The 18,139-nt window shown below is 41.2% G+C and overlaps 1 protein-coding gene across 4 annotated transcripts in view; it reads left to right on the top strand.

Moving 5' to 3' along the window:
• NRG3 (neuregulin 3) overlaps nucleotides 1-18,139 on the top strand; it is a 795,134-nt gene that overhangs the window by 214,177 nt on the left and 562,818 nt on the right. The window contains exon 3 of one of the 4 annotated variants that reach the window (XM_063131659.1): nucleotides 9,161-9,176. The exons of the other annotated variants lie outside the window; for them this stretch is intronic. Within the exon in view, the coding sequence (XP_062987729.1) occupies nucleotides 9,161-9,176 (16 nt within the window). The remainder of the gene's footprint in view (nucleotides 1-9,160; nucleotides 9,177-18,139) is intronic. 4 annotated transcript variants of the gene reach the window in all.

Below are 18,139 nucleotides of genomic sequence, written 5' to 3'. Positions count from 1 at the left end.
GGAACTGGACAGGGGGAGTGTGTCCCTGCTGGTTCTGCTGGACCTCTCAGCGGCGTTCGATACCATCGACCATGGTATCCTTCTGGGCCGCCTTGCTGGGATGGGTCTTGGAGGCACTGTTTTACAGTGGCTCCATTCCTTCCTGGATGGACGGACCCAGAAGGTGGCACTGGGGGACTCCTGTTCGACTCCTTGGCCATTGGCCTGTGGAGTCCCTCAGGGCTCTGTTTTGTCCCCCATGCTATTTAACATATACATGAAACCGTTGGGAGAGGTTATCCGGAGTTGTGGGGTGCGGTGCCACCAGTACGCTGATGACACCCAACTCTACTACTCCTTTCCACCCAATTCCAAGGAAGCAGTTTCTGTGCTAAACCGCTGTTTGTTGGCAGTAATGGATTGGATGAGGGCGAACAAATTGAAGCTTAATCCAGATTAGACAGAGGTGCTCCTGGTCAGTTGAAAGGCAGATCAGGGAATAGAGATTCAGCTTGTGTTGGATGGGGTTACACTCCCCCTGAAGACGCAGGTCCGCAGCTTGGGTGTACTTCTGGATTCAGCCCTGAGCCTGGATACCCAGGTTTCGGCGGTGGCCAGGAGTGCATTTGCACAGTTAAAGCTAGTGCGCCAGCTGCGCCCGTTCCTAGAGATGTCGGACCTGGCCACGGTGACACATGCCTTAGTTACATCCCGATTGGATTACTGTAACGCGCTCTACGTGGGGCTGCCTTTGAAGAGTGTTTGGAAACTCCAGCTGGTTCAAAGAGCTGCAGCCAGATTGTTGACCGGGGCTGGTTACAGGGAGCAGACAACTCCCCTGTTAAAACAGCTCCACTGGCTTCCAGTCTGTTTCCGGGCACAATTCAAAGTGCTGGTTATGACCTATAAAGCTCTATATGGTTTGGGTCCAGGTTATTTGAAAGAACGTATTCTCCCTTATGAGCCTGCCCGTGCTTTGAGATCTTCTGGAGAGGCCTTTCTTTCAGTCCCACGTTCTTCACAAGCACGCTTGGTGGGAACATGGGAGAGGGCCTTCTCGGTGGCTGCTCCGGTGCTCTGGAACTCTCTTCCCGGGGAAGCTAGGCTGGCTCCCTTCTTGATGGGCTTTCGGAAGCAGGCTAAAACTTTTTTGTTCAAGCAGGCCTTTGGAGAATAATCCAGCCCTCTATCTACGTTAATGTCTTATAATTTTGTTGTGTATTTTTTAATTGTTTATGGTTTTGTTACCCTCCCCCCACCCTCATGTATATTTTAAACTTTGTAAGGCCGCCTTGAGGCCCAGCATTGGACAAAAGGCGGGATACAAATAAATAAATATAATAATAATAATAATAATAATAATAATAATATAAGGATCTGTATCTACAACTAGTTTATATACTCGCTCAGTCATAGTTTCGTCACATATTCCTCCCAGAAAAGGTAGAAGAAATCTTTTCCTGGGGCTATAATGAATAATACCTTCTATTTGTGGAGCCCCACATATACAAAAGTGTTGAAATCTGGGAATGTTTATATAACGTCCATTATGAAGAAGGGATAGAATAGAAAGTGTATTTTTATTTGTAACATCCGTATTCTCACACACCAAGGATAATTTCCTCTCTAGTACCCACCCTTACCATAGGTTGCTGATGGTTCTTCTTCCCCTTCCTGTATTTACTTTGCAATTACTTTGTGAACCGCCCAGAGAGCTCCGGCTATTGGGCGGTATAGAAATGTAATAAATAAATAAATAAATAAATAAATAAATAAATAAAAATTGTCTGTCTTGAGGTGATTTAAAAGTGCAGGTTTGTGAAAATTTTGTTTCAGTCCAGTTTTGATGAGGATTTACCAAAATTTTGCTAAGTTCTCCACATTCGTGAAAGGAAGAATGAGATTTGATTTTTTAAAATTTATTTTTTTAAAGAATGTCAAAGAAACCTAAGCTAACCAATTTATCCAGTCTGGCCCAGGGCTTTGAGTATTTAGGCCTTAAAAGTCTGGGTTTGAATTAGGGATATACAGACTGGGTAAAATCTGTTCCATCTGCATTTGCAGTGTGTCAGGTGCATTTCATTCAATTGTCTGCTCATTGAAAGTGTACTAGCTGGCTGGGGCATTCTGGGAGTTGTAGTCCAACACATCTGGAGCGCCCCAGGTTGAGGAAGGCTGTACTAGAGGCACAATGCATCTGTCCTTTGCTCAGAAGTTGAATTTATAGAAACTAGGGTTCTCCAGATTTTGTGAGGCCTGTCTAATGTGTGTTTCATGGAGAGGCAATCACACTGCAGTCACACTTATCATTTCTGGTGTGCACATGTGCTGTTGGGGGGTAGAAGAGACTCAGAAGCAATGTGCTAGTGGTTCTGGTAGGTCCATATCTGCACTGTCGCATCACAAACGTCTTGAGCAACCCTTTAGATTGTGCATGTTCTTTCTTCGTAGCACATAGTTTGGCAAGTAAATATATCCTGATCATAATTTCCTCTGACATTTCTTGTAAAGAGATAATTTCTTTTAATAAGCATGTCATTAAAAGGGCTTTGATATCGTAAAAACAGGTGTCAGCTAATATTATAAAAGTGGATCATTACGCTCACTATGCTTTAATTTCATGAGTGAAGTAAGTACTTGTATTTGTGATACAGCAGCTGATAGTTAAAATATTAGTACTAATCAGAAATGTTTCCATTGCCCCAAAACATGCATATGGAGATGACAGATGATCCCTTTGTATCTATTAGCTGATATACCCGGTGAATAAATTAGTTTCTTCCCCCCCACCCCCACCCCATCTTTCTCTCTTACCCTCAACACATGGCCAGGGCTGCCTTGAAGCTGTCACCATGATTTTCCTTGTCCGCACAGAAAACAAAAACTACAACTCCCAGCATGCCTTTCATGGTGGTGCCTGACTTGCCCAATGGGAGTCCTGCCACTGAGGCTCCTGGGAAGTGAAGTCAGCCTCAGCCAGTCCACACTGCACCATGCAATCGATGCCCGTAGCTTGGCTTTCAGGGAGCTGACCAGCTAACTCATGGGTAGCTTGGTCGTTGCCATCAACGACGGGCCCAGAACTGCACCCTCCTTCCCTTCCACTCCCTATGGAGCCTAGTAACCAAGGCAGCCAGCCCAGTGACTCTCCCTTCAGGCCCAGGATGGCAAGCCACTTCCAGATGATGGTTGCCAAAGACCTTTAAGTCTTTCCTCCCACCCAAGGCATGCTGGGAGTTGTAGTCATAAGCCTAAGACCCTGAATAATGTGTTAATCTTTGAACACTGTCTGCAATGTGGTGAGAAAGTTTTAGCACCTGCTTATGGATGTCTTTTTCCCAGGCAAGCTTGCCTAGTGACTGCATTAATGGCTTTCCAGAGCCAAGGGATTTTTTTTTAAAAAATAAATAAATAAATTCCAAGGCCTTTTAAATTGATGAGATCTTCTCCTCTCTGTTGTAATTAAACCACAAAATTCTGAGACAGATGCAGGAATTACTGAATAAAGATTATGATTTTGATATAAAAGCCTAACTTTTTTAGTTTTCTAGTTTTACCCTACCCTGTGCCTGCTTACCCTACCCTGTACCTGTTTGCATTCTCTTCCCCTCCTTATTGTTTTACTATGATTTTATTAGATTGTAAGCCTATGCGGCAGGGTCTTGCTATTTACCGTTTTACTCTGTACAGCACCATGTACACTGATGGTGCTATATAAATAAATAAATAAATAATAATAATAATAATAATAATAATAATAATAATAATAATACGCCGTTGAAACAGGGGAATGTCTGATAGCCGAGGCTAGAATGGAACGGTGGGTGGGGTTAGTGGCAGTTGGAGAAAGTCAGGTAGAAGGAGAACTAAGACAGTTAGTGAGAGGTCAGGGAAGTGGGAGCTGACATAGGATTGAGCAATAGTGACCTGGTTTGCACAGAGTGACCTAGTTTGCTAACCCGTGCTTTCTTTAAAATCAGCCACTCTACACGCCAGTGCCACACCTCCCAGGATGCCTTTGGCTGCCCTCAGGTGTCTGTTTCCTCTGAGAGGCGCTTCCCTCCTCTCATTGCTGATGCTGCTCCTTGATAGAGCATTGAGCAGAAGCATTGATGAGGTGGGGAGGTAAACAGCTCTCAGTGGACGCACGTAGCTCCAGCCAAGTCACGCTGGGACTGCCTCAGCCTGCACTCCTCACCCACCAAGTGCTTCATCAGGAGCCTGTACTGAAAGGCCGGGCTGGGCACTTGCCCCGCTTCATCAGGCCTGTTTCTGGGTATGCACAGAGTGCCTCCCCTCCCTCCTTCTTAAGGACGAAAGCCGCCCCCACACTCCCCAGATTCTGAGAAAACAACAATATCAGGACAGGATGCCTTTGAGTATTTCCAGGGTCCGTCCTTTCAAAGTCGCACTGTTGTATCTAGTTATGATTTTAAAAGCATGCATGCAGGGTGGGAGGAGGCACCACAAATGGATGCAGCCCGTTTATGTGGGTTGTTTCCTTTTATGTGGAATTGGGTTGAGTACTTGAGACTGACCCTAGGAGTCTGGGTTGTTAAAGGCACACAGCAGCCACACGCCTGTGCACTCACAATGGCCCCCAAAGGCTGGTAGGTCTGGCCTCCTGCCCAAAGCATGCTGTGAGTTCCACCCAAGCCATGCTGGGAGTTGTAGGCATAAGCCTAGGTTTTTTATTATCTCCTTTAAAAATACTTAAAACACAAAATTTTATGTTTTTAGACTTTTCTGGTACATTGTACAACCAGACCTATCAGCATGCCAAATTTCAAGTTTCTAACTCATCTGGAAGTGGGTAAACATTTCCGTACATACATGACATACACATACTTTCCGCTTTATAGAGATGTACTGGAAAGAGTTGCCTCTTCCATGCAATGTTTATGCATCTTTTAACTGAAAACTGAGTCCACCGTGTGTTTGTGTATGTGGTGGGTGGAGCGCACTCTCACATGTACCCATCTCACAGTCTTGAAGTGGTACATTCTGACAAGACTTGAACCACATGATCTCTTCACAGTGCGTTTCAGCTCTAAGGCCAAGTGATCCATTCAATGCCAACGAAAATGCAGTGCCATTATTAGTGCAATGGATGTCAGGCTGAGGCCCTGGATAGCTCGATAAGTGACCCAGGTTACTGTGGAATCATCCAGAAATACCCTCATTAGCATGCAGCCACTACTGGGTCATGAGCAGAGCACTGAGCATTGCCTCCAAAAGTTCAGAATCGTGTTTTAGAGTGCACTTTGCTAGTTAACAGGCCTCTCTGAATGCTACATGCTGACATTCTGGTGTCAGGTTACAATGCCCTAAAGTGCAGAAGCATGAAAGCAAAGCACCTTTAATCAGCAATATAAGAACATGAGTAAGTGTTATTACAATTTCATAGCATGCTTCCCCCCCCCTTTTTTTTTTTGTAATCGAGCAGATGGGCTCCAGTAGAAATAAAACAATTTATTCCTAGGCACTGACAAATCTGTGTGTTCAAATGTCATTCTGAGTCAGGAAATAAGTAAAGAAAAAGTGTGTGTGTGTGCGTGGAGAGAGAGAGAGAGAGAGGGAGGAAGGGAGGGAGGGAGGGAGGGAGGGTTTAGTCATGAAGTTTATATCTTCTAACTCTGTGATGGTCAATCTACATATTCCTGAAAGCTACTTTTTCTTGGGGGAAAGAAGTCTCTTTTGCTGCACAACTCAGTATCTTCAGAGATGGGTCTGGCTTCATACTTGTGAAATCCATATCAGATCTGGCAACTTGGAGGAAAAGCAAGCATAAACTCAGTTGTGTAGACAGATATGAACTGTCTAAAAGCCATTGGAGATGTTGGAAAGATCCATTTCAGGGGTTGTGCTCAGTGATTTTTTGCCAGCTTGGGCTGCCAGATGCCAGCTTGTGAATTCCTGAGCTGTCTCGACTCAGTGTGGGCCCCACCTTTTGTTAATTTGTGCAAATCCAGTTATGCAAATCTAACTTGTATAACTCCACCAATATTCATTGTGTTGCTTTTTTGAGAAAATGTTTAATCGCCCATTCAAGAACATGCTACTTCCCCAGCTACCTAGTAATAATAATAATAATAATAATAATAATAATAATAATACAATGCATCTACCCAAAATTAATATTCCCAAGTTGCCTCCACCTCCATTTCAGCTTGGTAATGATTTCCTTGCTACTGTTATGTGCTGTGCTCAGCAGTTAAGTCTGAGCTGGTATGGGGGGAGTGGAGAATCTCTATTTTCCCGAGCTGCTCTTTTGTTAAATTCTCTGCCAGAAATGTCAATAGGTGTTGGCTTTCATTCACTGCAGTAAATTTGGCTGCAAGCAAAAAGCATTGATTTTTATCCAGACCACCTTTCCTTCAAGCACCACTTCAATAGGGGAGCCTGAAGAGGTGAGCACTGCAGAGCGTTTCGTGTAATATGCCAAATAAAAGCAGCATTAGAAAAGCAGCATTATATATATATATATTTAGCCTTGCAATTGTAGCAGAGGGTCTAACAAAGGAGGCTCTCCTACATCCAGATGCATCCAGACTTGAAGTAACATTTAATAACCCGCTGTGAATGAAGAGCCGCTCAGAAAAGGGGGGGGGTTGTACTTGCCCTGTTTTCTTATGGAGAAATCTGAACATTCACTTGAAAAAAGCATGAAGTATAAGATTGGCATTTCTTATTGGACAGTGCGGGTGATGTACTGATATAGCATCCCCGCTTGACTGTGCTATGTTGGCAGTTATTTTAGAAGTAGTAGCCCCTTAAATTCTATAGACACAGAAGCCCCTGCCATGGTACTACTCAAGTGCCAGGACATTAATGTAGCCTGATTCTTATAAAAAGCGTTGAACCCGACCAATATCACTTTTTTTAAAAGAAACGGCAAGCTATTTCTTAGCTCCTTCCACAGCTGCAAGGGATCCCCATCTTTATTTATTTATTTATTATTAATTAATTAATTACATTTCTATACCGCCCAATAGCCGGAGCTCTCTGGGCGGTTCACAAAAATTAAAAACATTCAAAGTATAAAACCACAATATAAAACCATAATATAGAATACAATATAAAAGCTCAACCAGATAAAAACAGCAGCAATGCAAAATTACAAATTTAAAACACCAAGTTAAAATTCATTTATAGACTGTTAAAACGCTGGGAGAATAAAAAGGTCTTCACCTGGCGTCTAAAAGCATATAATGTAGGTGCCAAGCGAACCTCCTTAGGGAGCTCATTCCACAGCCGGGGTGCCACAGCAGAGAAGGCCCTCCTCCTGGTAGCCACCTGCCTCACTTCCTTTGGAAGGGGCTCGTGGAGAAGGACCCCTGAGGATGACCTTAGGGTCCGACCGGGCAGGTACATACGGGACGATGCTTCCTTCAGATAGCCTAGCCCCAAGCTGTTTAGGGCTTTAAATGTTAATACCAGCACTTTGAATCAGGCCCGGACCTGGACTGGCAGCCAATGAAGCTGGAAAAGGACTGGCGTGATGTGGTCTCGTCGGCCAGTCCCTGTTAGTAACCGTGCTGCCCTGTTTTGTACCAGTTGAAGTTTCCGGACCGTTGTACCAGTTGAACTTTCCTACCAATACACCTCACTGCTGATGTTGTTGTCTGGAAAGGCCCTGAGGCACACTTTGAACTCAACCCACTTTGGTCCTTACCTCAGCGGTGTCATGACTGCTGCCCAAGCTACGAAGTAAGGCTGCTACAGGTTGTAGTCACAGAAGAGGGGCTGCCGATATGGAAATAGAAATTCTCTAAATAGAATTTATAGAAATTCTGGGGAAAAAATTGCTTATCACTTCCTTTAAAATTTGCTTATCACTTTAGTATATAAGTAGGGTGACTATATGAAAAGGAGGACAAGGCTCCTGTATCTTTAACAGCTGTATTGAAAAGGAAGTTTCAGCAGGTGGCACTTGTATATATGGGGAACCTGGTGAAATTTCCTTTTCATCACAGCAGTTAAAACTGCAGGTGCCCTGCCCTCTTTTAAATCTGGGCACTCTAGTATAGCTCCTGCAGTTTTAACTGTTGTGATGAAGAGGGAATTTCACCAGGTTCTCTATATATACAAAGGGCACCTGCTGAAATTCCCTTTTCAATACATCTGTTAAAGATACAGGAGCCCTGTCCTCCTTTTCGTATGGTCACCCTAATATAAGAATGAACTAGGTTGTCCAATAAGCAGAATCCCCCTGACCCACTTTCTGTGTCAAACATTAATGCTTCATGTTTACTGGTCAAACATAGACAACATCCTTGAGGTTTTAAACACTGCCAGGGTTCTAGTCCATGTGCTGACTGGAGCAGAAATCCATGCCACAGACTGAGAACCCCTTGAAGAAAGAGTGGTATACCAATATAATACATAACTAATATGACAATGGAAGTAAAATGAAGTCCATCTTCTTCTACAATTGTTGGTAGGTAGATAATATTTTAAACAAAATTTCTGTTATTAATTGAACTTGAAGAAAAGTTCAGTTTGGGTGTCAATGGGGATAATATCTATTTTGTAAAGGTTTCATGAATATTAATTTAAAATGTATGAAGATGCTTGAATTATTTGGAGTAAGCATTCATATTGTAGCAGCAAAGTTCTTAGCCTGTAATGGATGTGAGTCTTTTAAAAAAATGTTTTTGAATTGGTTGAAGTGTATCTAGTATTTATCATTTTAGTTTCAGTGAAATATTTATGTAATTCTTTATATGCTCTAATTACATCTGAAATAAGCTCCACTGTACTGGAAGTCATTAAGAGTCATTTTCATTGGTTTCCAGTATGTTTTTTCCCCCTCAGATGGTATAATAATGCTCTATAACTAGCACGAAAATCAGTGTAAAAACACAAAGAAAAGAAGCTGCAGAACAGAGATGTATGGGAAGTAAAATGTTCAGATGATAAAATTATCCACATACCACTTCACAATTTTATTGCTTGTGAATATTTGTGCAGTTTATATGCATGCCAGCTATTCCCAGTAAAAGGACCAGAAGTACCTGTTGATAAATGTACTTCTCCTCTCCGTTTTAGCCTCACAACAACAACCCTGTGAGGTAGGCTGGGCTGAGAGTCTGTGACTGGCCCAAAGTCATCCAGTGGGTTTCCATGGCTGAGTGAGGACTAGAACCCAGATCTCCCGACTCCCAGTCCGGCACTTTAGCCACTACACCACACTGGTACCCACAATTAATTGGGAATAGCTTGGTTATATTTTGTATATTGTTTGCATTTTTCAATGAACCAACTGAATTTGCACTTCCCAGTCTAATATGCAATTCAGAACCTTGGGCAATATCGCAGCAGGCCATTGCACAAATGGGGCCATTGCCAATTCCTTTTATCTGTTCTGCACGTGGCACACTGCTTGCACAATGTGGATTTAGTGCTTCCTGTAGGATCCAGAAACGAGCAGAAATACTTGTTTCTGACATAACGCAGGTAGTCAAAGCTCGCACAAGAGAGCTACACTGACCTGCCCTAAATCATACACAAGTATTTTTGCTCATTTCAGGGCTTTCTAAAGGAAGAGCTAAATACCCATTGCACAAGCCATGAGCACCATTTGTGCAACAGAATCAGCAGTGGCCACCACTTGTGAAACAGAGTCAGCATGGCCCCTGTTTTCGGATCAGTTTGCTTTGATACTGTCCATAGTAATTCTACAGATTGAACTCTTCTTTGAAAGTTGTGATGTAGTTCTCAGCTCAAAACCTGCATATTAAAATGCACATATTAAGAAAGTTGCACATGAAAATGCAAAATTTTGTGCTATTATTATTATTATTATTATTATTATTATTATTATTATTATTGCTGCAGACAGAAGTGAAAATTAAATGGAACTGCCATATGATTAGATACATACAAAACTGGCATGCAAATATTATTTATCTGTCCCTTAATATGTTAATAGAGTAAGCCCTTCGCAGCCAAATAAGGTTAGAACTTGATTTTGTGCAAAAGATTTCAGTTCACACAGAAGCATGCTGGGACACAGAAGCAGATGGAAGATTTCCATTTGTTAATGTGAAAAAAATGAAAACAGAGCAGTTGGCAGAGTCTGTCTCTATACTAATCAGAATTTACACATCTCCCATAAGGGAGGATTGGTATTAATGAAAAACAGTGTAGTCCTTATATTAGCAAAGCTGGGTATTTAGAATATATACTAGATACAAAGCCAATAGAACTGGGTAATATGGAAAGCCGGGTGTGGTACTTTCTTAAGTAAAATCCCATCTATTCGAAGGAGATGGAAGGCGAAAAGCATGTCAACGTCTCCTGGTTCTACAATTATTGTCGTAGTGAGAGAGACTTTTTTAAAAATTGTGAATATTAACAAAATAGAACAGAAAATGCATTGTGAAAATCGTACGTATATAGGATTATCGTCGATTTCCATCATGTGTACAGTTCATAAAAAGGGGAGATAGTTATACAAAGGTTTCAAGAAAAGCAGACCAGATAGCCATGTATTAATCCACTTGCAAGTTGCATCTATATAACACCCATTCAAAAGTTGTTAATGTTATTAAGTCCTAAATCCACTGCGTTATGGGAGGTGTGGATTTGTCCTTCCAAGGTGATAGTATAAGTCTTTTGGCTGTCATAAGGGCTCTGAAGATCCATCTGCTCTGACCATGCGTTAATATAGTGAAAGAGACTTAATAGGACATTATTTCACTAAGTTATGCTACGTCATAAAATTGTTGGGTAGTAAGTAGGCAATAAGCTTTGATTTGTATTCTGTGAGAAAACCATCCACCCTTTTTGCAGTAAGCATCATACAGAATGTTAAATAAGTTTCACATTTTATGAAAGTGTTGAGTTGATCCAGTACCACATATAAACAGCATAGATAAAATAATTGAAGTGATTGGTACTGCTTTTTTGAAAATAGGACTCTCCTCCTCACTTGGTAGTGACTCACTTTTGTGCCCACTACAGTCCAATTTCCATTGATTGATTGATTGGTTTTCAGTAGGGATGTGTGGTGCTCGGAATTCTGCAGTATTTCCATTCTGTTAAGCATCGGTTTTGCAGGGTATTCTGCCTTTTCTGCAGTAATTTGCACAAATGGTAATTTATGCATGGGCTCTAGAACATTGGGCAAATGGGGTCATGATTTGTTGTTTTAAAAATAAATACTTATTTGTTGGTGAGTTTGTGGAAGTGCACACAATCGTAAGTCCATCTGTCCTCTATCTAGTTCTGCAGAGGAATGTTTGCTTCTTGTCAAAATCCTTGTCAATTTCATCCTACACACACACACACACACACACACACACACACACACACACACACACACACACACTCTCTCTGCTTGGTCAGTTTCATTCTCTCCATGCACTACTTTGTTTAGCTCAGCAGAGACATAGTCCCTACTTGTCTAAGAACTTGTCAATTTCAGCCTCTACACTTCAGCACTTCCCCAGTGAAAGGTGGTGGGGGTGGAATTGACAACTTCTTTGACAAGCAGGGAATATGTTTCTGCTCAATAACACAGTGTATGGAGAGGATGAAACTGACAATGATATTTACAAGAGGGAGATAATGCCTCTGCAGGGCTACATAGCAGATAGGTGCACTTGTGCAAGTTTGCCATTTTAAATAATAATAATAATAATAATAATAATAATAATAATAATAATAATAATAATAATAATAATAATAATAATAATACACCATTTGGTCATATTTCAAGATCCCCAAATTGCACAAATTGCCAGTATTTTTTTTAAAAAGTCTCTGCATATTGGCTTGACGTGCTACAGATTGAGTTGATGCCTGCAGGCCAAAAATGGAATGAAGTCCACAGAATCAAACTGGAAAAAACTGTCAAGCTTTGAACTCCCAAATGGAATTCTCATACATCCCAGATTTCCAGACATCATGTTAAGTCAGGAATCCTAGTTTAATAAACCACAATGTGAACAAGCATACTGTTGGTGCATGCACTTTCTTCATGTGGGTGGGTAAACAAACCAGGGAGGGATAGCTTTCCTTTATGTCCGAATCCAAAATTATACTTTAAGTGTGCCCAAACAGGCCAAAATTGGAAGCCAGCTTTAAACAAGGTTTTAAATTTGGCTTATGAATTCTGACTTGTTTGGGTCTAATTAATGATAATCCCAAGTTCTAAAATAACCCAAAATTATCCCTTCATATTTTGTTTACCTGCTGTCGTGAACAGGAGGATTGAATGAGGGGTGAACGGCCTGTGTTCACCAGGATGTTGCTCCTTCATATTGTGTTCTATTAAGCCAGGATTCCTCAGTCTCAGTAACTCTTTTGAGTCAAGTCTTATCAGACTACCTTTCCCTACTCCTTCTCATTATCTGCTTGGCAGCATAGCTCTGTGTCTGCCTGCTCATTGCTGGGGATGCTTGAGAAAACTGATCTTTGCAGTTTCCTATATGAATAGACCTGATCTGAACTTGCCAGATCTGAACTTGTGCAGATTGGACCTTAGCCTATTCACTGGATTTTCCACTTCTCCAAATCTGGTTTGATAGTTCTTGACAATTTTTTGAACATATTAAAATACACATACAAACAGGTCTCTTGAGAGGAAGTGCACATTTAAATACGCATTATAGTCATATTTTGTGAGGAAATGGTAAATCAACAGAATTAGAGGCAAATTCATGCACAAATGACATGGACCCAGTATAAGACAGATTTCTCCATCCTCTTTAGTGAGTGTCTTGCTTCACTTTTCCCAGCCTTAGAATACATCCAGTCATTTGCTTGCCTGACTGGGATGCAATTGTGTCTCCAGACTACCAATATTAGGCTAATCCTACCAAATACATGCAACTATCAAATAGCATTCTGGGTTGACTAGGAATTCCAAGTATCACTGATAATGATGCACGCTAAGCTCTAAGTGGCAGACGGCTATTGGAAAGCAATACAGTAACCTTCTGCCCACTTGATGGTTCATTTACAATTGACTTTCTATGGCAGAAGTCGTAAATATTAAGATGCAATCAATTTCTTTTTGCCATCAGAAAGTTTATATTGTCTCAACTGACACTGGATCCAAGATGCATATGGCAGAGGGGAGGGGGAAGCCAATAGACTACCCCATATTGTGCAGAAATTGTTTCTAATGTACATTAATGGGAATAGTTTGTCCATGCTTGAATACAATGGCACACATTTCAATCTGTTATACCAATTGCGAAATCAATTGTACCAACATGTAATTAGTTCCCAATTAGTTGGGAGTAAGTGAGTAAAAACTTTCTCCCTCCTAATTCCAGGAAGCATGTTTCCCACATATCACTATAATTATATACATGGCTCTCAAATAGCAGAATCAGCCATTTTGTGAAGGAAACTAAGACATTCTTTGCTAACTAATAGCCTGCTTTGTCTTCCTGTGAACAGATTCTTTTTACCTAATTTTAATTCACTTGTTATGATACCTTCCCGCACCTAAAATATAATGTGTCTTTCTGTGCCCAGGCAAACAGTAGAAATGCTCATTTTCGGGCATACATTAACGTAGAGTCTGCAAATGCTATTTGCCAATTGACCTTTGACAAGATGTAATCTGTCTTTTTTTCTGATCTTAGTTCGTTTAGCCTAGGGATCGGCAGGAAATTTGTTCGGTTTGCATTTCAAGATGAACTCACCAAATCCACACTTCCCGAACCTGGCGAGTGGGAATGCAGCTTGTCACCCAAATGCATACATTTCCAAAGTTTATGATGGAGTTTGCAAAATAAAATGCTGGCATAAATGTGTGCATTTAAAAATGTGCACAAAAATGCATATATTCCAACAAATGTGCACAAAGCCACTTTATTTAATGGGGGAAATGTGTACATTTGGAAGGGGAAAAAAACATACAAAAATTATTATTATTATTATTATTATTTAAAAAAAATGTACATAAAAATGCCTATACATTTTCATGAGGACAACTTAGCATTGGAAAAATGAGCAAGAAATAGCAAGAAATGTTTTGTGGATTGGACCTTTCAAAATGGCTGCCTTCAGAGGCACATGATAACCTGAGAGAGGGCCTTTTTAGTAGCTGCTCCCTAACCACGGAACTCCCTCCCAAGAGAAACTAGGTTCACTCCCTCTCTGCTGTCCTTCAACTGGCAGCCAAAGACTGCTTTATTCAAGAAGGCCTTTGGCTTGTAAGCAAGTCTGTTGGGTTGGGTGTTGTTTTTAATTCGCATTTAAAAACAAACACCTTGTTATGTAATTGTTATGTGTTTATTGTATTTTAATATATTGTTTTATGCTTTGAGTGCCATTATTTTGTAGAAAGGTGGGGTGCAAATCAAATAAATAAACTACAAATAAATAAATAATCGAATAAATAAGTGGGATTTGTATAAAGTGAAAAGGTATTTTCCATAAACAGAGGTAGAGAAGGTTAATAAGAGTACCAAAATGATGAACATGTCCAACACAACCTACTGGCAGATTTGTCCATCCTTAATAAACCGGAGGTCGCCAAGCTACGTAGGATCTAAACTCTGGTAAGCTTTTCATTCCAATCCACATTTTTGGAGTTCTGCCTGGAGATGAACATGGAGCCCACAAGGGGCATTGAAGGGGCACTTCTATTCTGTTGATAAGTTGCAGCCTTCCAAAAGTCTTCAAGGATTTGAACACATTGCAGTGGTCTTATTGTCGAGGTAATAAAACAATGAAATTATTTTTATTCTCCCAACATCTTCACCTGCAGTTCAGAACTGACCTGCATTAAGTGTCCTTTTTGTATATGCTGCAGGGCACATTAAACATGCCATTCTCATAAATGTTATGGAAATCCACTTTTTCAGGATTTTTTTGTGTGTGCAGACAATAGGAGAAGGCACAAACAATACAAATGAGCAAATTACAAGATGCTTGCGCAGAGTAACAAATCCATCTATCTTCCCACCTCCCATTCATCAGCCTAGAAGTAAAGCTGAGCCACTCCATGCTTCATAACAATTTAATAAATATTGCTAAAATATGTCAATTGCCACAATGGACCATTAGCAATCTGCTAATGTAATTTGGAGAAGTCCGACACGGCTTTCAGAAACTGCTCTGTAAATGCAACATACAGCACTATCGAAGGAAGTCAAGAAACATATGGTGAGCCCTCGTCAGCTAGCCTCAGGGGACTGCACCAAAATCTCTTTCCTTATAATTATATGACATTGAGAGGAAGAAGAGGATTTTTCCCCATAGGCTATCTTGAAGGCATAGGGACCTGAAGGACGCTCATCACACTGAGCTGTCAACTGGTCTACAAGGCCAGGAGTGCTTTGTGTTCGTTCTTGTTAATTTTTGGATGCATATTCTTAACATACACCCATCAGGGGCAAGCTTGTCATGCATATAATGGAGGATAGAAAAAATATTTAATTAGGGATATGAAAATCAGCAAAACTCAACCCATTGAAGGTCTCCAAATTCCTTCTTGAGCTTAGCTCTCTCTTGGGTCTGTATGCAATTGTGAGCTTTTGTTTTTCTTTTCCTACAGATTTTTTGTGTCTTTTTGCCAAATGTACGCCTCAGTTGAGCACAGGATATATACATTTTTCTCTCCTTGATCAAAGTGTATCTGTGCACATTTTTAAGAGGATACATTTTTACTGTGGCTATTTTTCAGACATACAGCTTTTGTGAAGATTTTTTTTTTTTAACTTCTGTAAATTGCATCACAAGCTCAGAAATGTACAGACTTCAACCACAGGCTGTGTTCAGGTCCATATTTTGTTCTAAGAGGTGAAAACTTGGTAAATTATGCTAAAAAATGAACAAACGAATTTCTTGTGCATCCCTACATGGGGGTGGAATTACTTGGCTGCCTGAGAGGGGAAGACACTGAGACCATAGCTAGATGGGGCTTTATTCCGGGGTGATCCCTGGGATCATCCCTGTGTGTTTACATGTCACATAGGGGATCCCAGCATCAGGGAGGGATGATCCCTCCTTTGCCCTGGGATATGGCCCTACGCTTCAAGCCCGCTTTTTCTGTGGTCTTGGGATGATGGGTGGGCCACTGTCATGGTTTGTCACGGCTCTTCGCAGTTTCTTGCAAGAAGCTGGGACCTATGCACGGGGCACAGAGCTCCTCAGGAGCTCTACGCCCATCGGGGGAGGGGGGAGCGGGATTTTTTTTTAAATAAAATTAAAAATATTACTTTTTGCACAGTAGTGCTTGTGCGCTGCTTCGTCTTTAAAAAACAAAAAACAAACAAAATGGTGGACGTGACATCATCTACCTCTGAGGCCATTGTGCGCCACTTGTAAACTGAGGGGGAGATCCTATGATAAAAACATCACGAGATCTTCACCTCTCCGTCGCACTAGACCGGTAGGTCTAGCTGAGGCCATAGTCAACAGTGGTTGCCTGATCAGAAGTAATACTAGGTACCTTGAGCCTATGCAGGCTATTGTTGTGAACAGTGGCTTGAACTATTGGCATTCGTTGGGGAGGGGGGAAACTCCAAAATGCCTAAAGGGGTCAGGATGACATGGTCCTGCCTCCTCCTCAGGCAGCTCATTTTATGTATTGTTAGGGATGCTGTGGTAATTCAACAGATTTTGTTTCTGATTCAGCTATTGTAGTTGTGGGCTGGGGAGAGTAATCATTGGAAACAGTTGGAGGGCAAAGATTTTTTTTATGGGAATGCACATCCCATGAATGTAATGGAGTAGCTTGAGAGCATCTGCAATTGAATCCATAGTCCAACACACTTCCCATTTATGTTACTGATTCTTAAGAAGGAAGTCTGTCCATGACACTCTATTGAGTTTCTGCAAATAACTGAGATTGTAGGGCAGACAAGTAAAGGAAAACTCTGCAGTAATAAAAACACACATTTTGAACGTGTCTCTGTTTTGTGTATCATGGAGCACTCTCAAAGTTAGGAGCCAGTGATGATACCTATAGTATGAACATGGAATCATAGAATAGCAGAGTTGGAACGGGCCTACAAGGCCATCGAGTCCAACCCCCTGCTCAATGCAGGAATCCACCCAAAAGCATCCCTGACAGATGGTTGTCCAGCTGCCTCTTGAAGGCCTCTAGTGTGGGAGAGGCCACAACCTCACCAGGTAACTGATTCCATTGTCGTACTGCTCTAACAGTCAGGAAGTTTTTCCTGATGTCTAGCTGGAATCTGGCTTCCTTTAACTTGAGCCAATTATTCCATGTCCTGCACTCTGGGAGGATCGAGAAGAGATCCTGGCCCTCCTGTGTGTGACAACCTTTTAAGTATTTGAAGAGTGCTATCATGTCTCCATCAAAGCTACTCTTGATTTTTAAGGTAAAGGTTCAACTTAAGCTTTTTTGCTTTTAGTTTATGTGTTGTAATCTTATGTCTTCAGTGTCTCAAAATGTTACCTGTGTGGAAGTTTGGTTATAAATGGATGCATGTGCACTTAATCAATCGGTTAAAAAGCAGATGATGAATATAATAGCAGTATGTAAGTGGCTGACAGTTCTGGAGGTAAAACTTTCAATTGTAGGGCAGGAAAACACTGAGAAATGTTGTTTTCAGCTAAAATTTGCTCCTATAGAGCCAAAGGATGTGTTCCTGTGATTAAAGCTGACTGTGCTAGTTAAGGAAGTTTGTAGAGCAAGTTGTATGAGGACATCAGAGCCAATCAGGTGGCATGGTGACAGCATACTGAGCTAACATATGGGGAAACTAGGGCACTGTAGAAGGGAATGTATCCAGTCTTTTGGGAAGGGAGAGTAGATAGTGCATCACCAGGCAGCTTCTTTGATGGAATAATTCATCATGCAACACTAATTCTGATTCTGGAGGAAAATTGCTTTCTCTCGCTATGCCAGGAGTTTGGGTGTGGTACCAAAAATTAAAGGATAAGCCTTGAGAGAGAAATATGGAATGGAATGAAACCAGCGATCCCATATCTAAAGAAAGGGTTGCACAAGGAGGCAGAGGATTTGAGAGCTACCTCCAGAGTAGTTTTTAGGATGTAGTCCCAACATTGCTAAAAAATAATAATAATTCAGGGTGTTTCTTGGGATATTTGTCACTTGTATTCACTAGTCCTGGTATTCATATATAACAGAATGAGGTGGTAGAGTCCTGAAGTGCTGGGATAGATTGTACCACCTCGTGCTGCAGATGGGGTAAAAACTACA

Source organism: Elgaria multicarinata, chromosome 8 (genome assembly GCF_023053635.1).
Source record: "Elgaria multicarinata webbii isolate HBS135686 ecotype San Diego chromosome 8, rElgMul1.1.pri, whole genome shotgun sequence".
Taxonomy (NCBI): domain Eukaryota; kingdom Metazoa; phylum Chordata; class Lepidosauria; order Squamata; family Anguidae; genus Elgaria; species Elgaria multicarinata.
The sequence above is the reverse complement of the archived record's forward strand: the minus strand, read 5'-3'. Positions and strand labels throughout refer to the sequence as shown.